This window comes from Octodon degus, unplaced genomic scaffold (assembly GCF_000260255.1).
Source record: "Octodon degus isolate 3935 unplaced genomic scaffold, OctDeg1.0 scaffold00087, whole genome shotgun sequence".
Classification (NCBI taxonomy): domain Eukaryota; kingdom Metazoa; phylum Chordata; class Mammalia; order Rodentia; family Octodontidae; genus Octodon; species Octodon degus.
The window spans coordinates 5133577-5141000 of record NW_004524663.1 but is presented as its reverse complement, the minus strand read 5'-3'; the positions used below and the strand labels follow the sequence as shown (position 1 = coordinate 5141000).

Sequence of the window (7424 nt, the reverse complement as noted above, 5' to 3'; positions counted from 1 at the left end):
TTAAAATAAGTGTCCTCGGTCTAGAAGTTAAAAGCTTTATCTTGAGACATAAAGAATTTCCTAGTAATAGTGGAAGTATGTCATTGGAGTCACTGTTTAGATCTTAGAGATTTGTAAGGAGATGCTTTGCATTACATATCAATAGTTTTAAAACTTCACGTGATTGATGTCAAATTGTGTATTAATGTTATCTGTGGCTAATGCAAATTCCCCTCATGTTGAACTCTGTATGATGAACTCAGCGCTCTGTCTATTCAATTTTAATCTGTAAGAAACCTTGCATAGGCTTGCATGAAGACCTCTTTTAAAAATAACTCACTCAAAATGTTTGAATCATTTTGAAAGCAAGTACAGACCTTCCCTTTAATACTAGAAAAATAGCCACATGTAATTACAATAAAATGGTACAAAATAACATTCCTGGGTTCTAAGGGTGTCTCTTGTGATGCGAATGACTGCGTTGCTCTGGTAACGTGGTTGAAGCAGGGAGTCGTGAAGCCAGCGAACAAAATGCTGAGCAACAGATTAAAAGGCAATGACCTCCTCTTCCCAGGACCTTCTCTTAGTGATTCTCAGGTAGTGCAGCGTGTGGAGGCGAGGGCTGTCCCTACCAGCTTTCTGCGTTCCTCCAGCTGGGGGCTGAGTGCAAAAAGGGGGAGCCAGGCTGGACAGAAAGCCTCCTCGAGGCCAGAGCCATGCTGGACGCCACTTTGGTGGTCCCAAGGCTCCTCTTGCTCAGAATCAATGGGACTCCTCTAAAGTGTCTGCTTGGCACCGGCTGTGCCTTGCCAGGGCCCCAGGCTGCCCTGCGTGGGCGAGCGGGTCAGTGGAGCTGCGTGGTGGTCGCACAGCTCGCTCGGTGGCTCAGGCATGCCGCGCACACCAGAAGCTGAGGCCCCCGCGGGTGCACTCGGCGGGCTGGAGCGCAAGGCCAGCCTTCAGTGCTGGGCTTGGTCTCGCAGCATCTGCCGCAGTCGCTGCAGGCTCGGAGACCTTCACAGACTCCTGGTAGGAGGGAGGGGTCTCTGCGTAGGCTTCATTTCCGTCCATGAGTTCGAGGCCCACCTCTACGTACAGAGGAGGAGGGGCGCCCCAGGCCTCGCCGTGGGCAGCGCGCACCTGTTTCCCCGTGGCGAGGCTCTCTTCATAAGCTGGAGGGTAGAAGTCCGGCCTGTCAGGCAGAATGTCAAACACAGACGTGTGTTATGTCAGCGTTCGGGTCAGGGGCTTGTGTCTGCTCTCCCACTCACACTGTATGAAGGAAGCGTAACTAAGAAACACTGTGCAAAGAAACACTGACTCAAAACAAAAAAACAAAGAACACGTGCTTTTTTTTTCTGACATCATCAGGTGCTTAAAACAAAAATAGGCGCCCTACCAGAACCTTTTCCCAGACATGGGATACATTCCTCTCTCTATGTATATATTTTTTCAAGTCTATTTCTTCTTGCTTACTCACTTATAGGAACAGAGCCATTCAGTGTGAGACCCTTAGCAGTGGAGGGAACATGGGCTCTGCCTGGAGCCCCGTCTAGTCAGTTCTTAGCCCATTCACACTCTTGTTCCCATCACACACATCATTTTCTGCTCCACTGTCTCAGATTTTCAAAGACAGCAGCATAACTGATGAAAACCAACTATACACAGGTCCTGAACTGTACCAGATGCCACGCCACTTTTTCCCTAAAACTCTTTCAAGTCCCACCAGCTAGTTTCTAAAGAAAGGCTGCAAGCACCTTCACTTGGCAAACTGAACACCAACAACTTCATGCAGACTTCATTTGCAGGCTTTCTGTGCCAACAGGCCCATGGCTGGAGAAGCCATCCACACTAGGGCTGAGGTACCCAATGGTCCTTTTGTCCGACATTGCTCATGGCTAAATCCTTCTGGCTTCCCCATCATGAATGGGATTGGTGGTAGGGCAGAGATGAGGAGCAGAGCCAGGGCGCGAGCCTGGTTGCAATGAGTATTTATAGATCAAGTTGGTCCAGTGCCTACCGGGAGTGTTTATGGTGTGTAACCACAACATGACGGGGACTGCCATTTGTGGCCACAGCTCCATTCCAACTGCCACTGGTTCAGAGCCACATATCTGAGGGAGATGCCTACTGTACAGGATAAATTTCAACCTTCACTCAGAACATCCAATGCTGAGTCATGGGACGCGTATAAGGACCCTGGGGACAGGAAAGTGAGCCATTCCTTCGAGCAGTTTGAGAGGCCCCAAGAACCATCGACTTCTCTCAGTCCAAGCTTCCCGCCACCCACTGCAATGCTCACGCCCAGGCCACTGACTTCCACCTTTGGAGAATAACCTGCCTTAGGATCTCTACCTGGCTCCCTATTTGAGTGCATAACTTCCAAGGAATAGAACTTTCCAGTTTGACTCGTTAGCCACCCTGAGAGGCCGAGCATCTGAGAATGCAACAGAAAAGGCAGTAAAATGGGCATCATGTTATCCATGATTCACTTTCAAGTATTCCAGTACAGTCAATGTAATATTATGCATGTGTTAATAAATTGATGCTACATCCTAAAGGCATGTAATTGCTTTTAGCATCTAACATTTACCCCAAGATAGAAGTCATCATTCTAGATGCATCTTGTATAATTACTTACGTTCTTATTTTTCCATCAGACTGGTTTCTCTAATAAACATAGGAAATGAGTTTGGGTTGTTGTCATAATGGCTGTCAGAGATGGACCACTATGGGTGAGATTATTTGTGTTCAAGATTAAGTAGGTAGATCATCATAGATGCTCCTCTGCCTGCATCCTGAGGACCCTCACAGGCTACACCTTAAGGGTGACACTGAGATTTTTATCTAAATGATCCTGAGTTCAACCAAGAATTAAGAGGTTTATGGTCAGCTGACCCATAGGTTAACAAAATTATTTTTTTTTTTCTTGTGGTAATATTAATCCTATGGTGGAGCCACTTACATATATAATATATATTGTATATATAATAATATATACTATTTTGCATGCACACAGAGTCATGTTAAGTAGAGTCATATGGTTAGACAACCACTGCTGAAACTTTCCCATCGCCCTAAACTGACGCAAAGTCATTAGATAATAAATATCCCATTCACCACTTCTCCTGGCCTAGGAACCACTGTCTTACTTTGTGAGTTTGACTGCTATAGGTACTTGACGTAAGCAGAATCATACAATATTTGTCCTTCATGACTGACAAACTTCACTAAGCATAATCTTTTCAAGCTCTTCTGTGTCGTAGCATGCATCAGGATTGCATTTCCTTTTATGGCTGAGTAATACTTTGCTGTGCGCATACACTTTTTGTTTACCCACTCATTGTTGATCTACTTTGGATTGTTGCCACCTTCTGGTTCTGGTTCATAAACAGTGCTGCTATGAATACTGTTGGATCCACATGTGTTTCAAGTCCTGCTTTCAGTCCTTCTGTGTATATACCTAGAATAGAATTGCTGGATCGAATGGTAATTTTATGTTTGATAGTTCAAGTGTCTTTACACTGGCAGTATCGTGTTACATCCCTACCAAACATGCACAACAGTGCCACCGTCTTTCTGTCCTTGACAGCACGTGCTTTGCCTCGATAACAGCTGGCCTGACATGTGAGATGAACTGAATCTTCTCTGTAGGATATGATCACCCTTCCTTGAGTGACTCTTTGAGACCAGAACACCTATGAGGACAGTAGCTGGGAATTCCCTGATTCATAGAGAATGCAGGACTGGTTTTGTCTGCATGCTTATAGGTTAGGTAGCACAATTTGGTCTGGGATTTGTTTGCCTTATTATTTGATGACCAGGTTATAGGGTGCAGCTAACCATTGCCTGCCTCTGACTAATGACAGCTTCAGGGATACAAGAACCTAGAGCTTGGGCCGCTTAGATTGGCTTTACAGATTGTTCAACAAGAGTGACAGTGGGGTTGGGGGTGCTTCTTTAAGAAAATCCCCCTTCCCTCAAGGTCTTTCCCCAAAGGCAGCACCACATGGTCACTAATGATTAGCCCCAGAGTCATTGCCCAACAATAGAGCTGTGGCTCTAGGCATACAGGTCCATGGGACATGTAAGTCATTCCCCCAGTGGGCTAGAAACCACTCAGTTTCCCTTACCTCAGCCCACCTCAGCTCTTGACATTCCTGCTGCCTCTTAGCACCTACCTGTCCACCGTGGCCAGGGGCAGGTCCCTGTGAGCATTGTGCTGTCTGAGCACATGACCAAACACCCCTTTGCTCCTGCTCGCTTGCTGGTAGGTGCACCAGAAAATCCCACTCAGAAGCATCCCAAAGCCCAGAAGTAGAAGCAAATATGCTAGGACCCGGTTCTTCTGACACTGGAACGTAGAGTCAGAGGAAAGGAAGAAGGCTCCCAGGCAGATCATCAGGAAGCCAAGCAGGAGCGGCAGAGCACAGAGAACGACGCCAGTTCTGTTCTGCATCCCTGCTCCTTGGATCGGAGCGGCCTGACCTTGCCACTCCTCCACTTCCAGGCTGGCTCAAGGAGAATCCGCTCATTAGCTGGCTTGCAGCTTTATACACTCCAGGCCCAGCTGGCCTTTGGACAATTAAATGAAGCGGGGGAACGAAAAGCTACTCATTAACCCCTGAAAGTTATTGTGATACCCTGGAAGGGTGAACCTCAAAACATCACACTATGTACTACAGGAAGAGACTGACATGCGTAAGCTAGGGCGCCTGGGGCTGGTGGGTGAGACGCCAATAGCTTGCAGGTATGGGAGAAATGGTCTTTCATCTTTTGACTCAAAGGGCATAGGTCTCTGAAACACCCATCCTGTCAAAGGTAATTCCTCACTAAAAGCTAGAGAAATTAGCATTGCTTATGAACTAACTTCTTTGTGATGTGGCGAAGATGCCCATCCTAAGTTCTTTTTTTCCCTTTGCACTGAACAGGTATTTCCTGCTGTCGCCAATACGCTCTCATTCTGAAAAACTGCTAAGAAAATAAAGTTCAGGTTGTGAACCACCTGAGTCCTTTTCTGCTGATGAGTAGAATTTTACAGGAGGAGAGTGCTTTTGAGGACAGTGAGACAGCGCCTTGGGGTGTGGGGCCTTGGTTCCTGAGAAGGATGGAAAGGAGGGTACCTGGGCGGCTTGTAGTCCTGAATCCTTACTCCTGTTGGGCCAGCCCGTGCTCACTTCTGCTAACACTTGTGAGTTGGTTGCATAGTTTTTGCTTGTTGTTCAAGCGCTGGCCACAATTCCTGGCCCACCACCAAATGTGAGCTTGCTCTCAGAGGCGTCCATCAGCACTGGAGATAAGAGTATTTCCTGAGTATGGCCCGCGGTACTACTTCCATGCAAAGCGAACCAACACACTGATAGAAAGCTGCCTGTTCCTTCCCCGCCCTGCCGCCCACACACGGTCAGGTTTCCCACTGCCTTCTAGCATACCGAGCGAGTGCTCCGCAAACTCCTGCAATCACTTCCAACACAAGTATTAAATGAAATTTTATTTTAGTAAATGTTTCTAAGAAATTTTTGCCATTTTCTCCCTCATATCTTTGTTCTAGGTAGCATTGCATTTAAAAAAAAAAAATCTGTCCAAAACCAGGCTTTTTTTTTTTTTTTTTTCTGCCGGAATTTGCTAACTTCTTGCAGATATCTCACTCCAGATCCGGTTCATGACCTGATTCCATCCCCAACCTTTTTTTTTTTTCCCTTCTTCTTCTTTTCCTTTTTTTAATTTTTGAAAAAAAAATCTTTTTGAAGCTTTGATATATCCCTGACGAAAGCGTCCTTCCAGGAAGGACCCTGAACATACATGCCCAGAGAAGTTTCCTTCAGTTTCTCTTGCCTCTCCTCTCCCCCTCCACTCCACTACCTGTGTTTCCCATGTTCTTTCTCAAGCAGTTGTGTAGTACGCTAGCAGTGCCGTGAACGCCCTTAAGCCTCGCAGTCGCCATCTTCTTAGCTCCAGCTTCCTGTCAGGGCCAGAAATGAGGGCAAGACACTGTGGATTACAAATGCTGTGAGGATATCAGACACGTCCACGTCCCACCACTTACCCCAGTGGTTCCTCAGTTCATGACTTACTTGTTCTATGATTCTGGCCACAACTGTGCTTTTTCAGGAAAGATGGCGCAAGTCCTGCTTCCTGCCCAGTACAGAGTTCTTAAAGAAAAACAAGATTTTCCCAAACACATCTATTTGCAAACCAACTTGTTCACAAACAAGTGTTCAAAGCATTCATGAACTGAGCTGCTGCTGGGCTTATTTTTATTAGTTTTAATTTTCAACCCTGAGCTATTTCTGTATTCTATACTTTTCTTTGCTGTCCTAACGCAGCTCTCTTTCTCCTTTCTTCTTTACTTGATCTTCAGGTAACTGGCTTTCTAAGGTGATGCCTACCTTCTGGTATCCATATCCACATGTGAGTAATTCCTTCCCCTTGAATGGATTTTAGACTTTGTGACTTGACTCTAGTCAGTAGTATGTGACGAAGAAGACACAATGTCACTTTAATGATTAGATTACAAGTGATTATGACTTCCACCTTGCCAGGTATGCATTTCTTATGCTTTCTTGGCTTATGTCCTGTGAAAAAAGAGACTGGCATATTTGGGATGCCCATTTGTCAGGGAATTTATGAACAGCAGTCAGTAAAAAACAGAGGCCCTTACTCTGGGAGTCCATGTGGAACTGTACCCTGGAACCAAGCATGTGAACTCAGGACCAACTCCTGCCCACTGAGCTCTGAGATGAGTACTATAAGCAACACTTTTGTTGAAAAGGCCTGAAGCAGGGGACCCATTTAAATAATGCTTAGATTCTTGAACTACTGCTTTAGTTATTTTTCTTGTGGCTGAGGCAAAATACTCAGCACTCGCAAGTTAAAAGAGGAAAGGTTTTATTTTAGGTCACAGTTTGTAGAGGTTTCAGTCCATAGTTGATGGGTTCCAAGGCAAAGTAGCACAGCATAGAGACATCACAAAGGAGAAAGAAGGGCCCTCCAAATAGATCAAGCTGATTAAAGCACCTGCAAGTGGGCGCAGGGGCCAGGGATCAATCCCCGGGCCCGCAGTGCTGGTCCTACCCATGTACCGTGCTGAGATGGCAATTGAAACTAGGTGTAGTGGTAATCCCAGCACTTGGGAAGCTGTATACAGGTGGATCACTACAAGTCCAATCTAGTAGTGAGACCATGAATACCCTGTAGACCGTTCCCTAAAATACAAAAGCAAACAAACAAACAAAGGAGAAAGAACTCATGGTATGTCAGGCAGCAAGTAGCAGCAGCAGCAGCAGCAGTGGGCAATGGTGGCAGTAGCCAGCCTTCTTTCTGTCCCTTTATAGTCCATCCAGACCACAAGCCTATTGATTAGTGCCACCCCTGCCTAGGATAGGGCTTCCATTATCCACACTCTTAATCTTAGTGTCCCACTTTTTTCTTTCTTTTTTTTTTTT

The 7424-nt window shown here is 45.9% G+C and overlaps 1 protein-coding gene across 1 annotated transcript; it reads right to left on the bottom strand.

Moving 5' to 3' along the window:
- Positions 1 to 333: 333 nt before the first annotated feature.
- Positions 334 to 4516, bottom strand: Tmem252 (transmembrane protein 252). The gene is made up of 2 exons (XM_004637213.2): positions 4161 to 4516; positions 334 to 1171 (listed from the first exon to the last, which is right to left on the bottom strand). The coding sequence occupies exons 1-2, from the start codon at positions 4436 to 4438 to the stop codon at positions 865 to 867; spliced, it is 585 nt and encodes a 194-aa protein (XP_004637270.1). The 5' UTR covers positions 4439 to 4516; the 3' UTR covers positions 334 to 864.
- Between the last annotated feature and the right edge of the window lie 2908 nt (positions 4517 to 7424).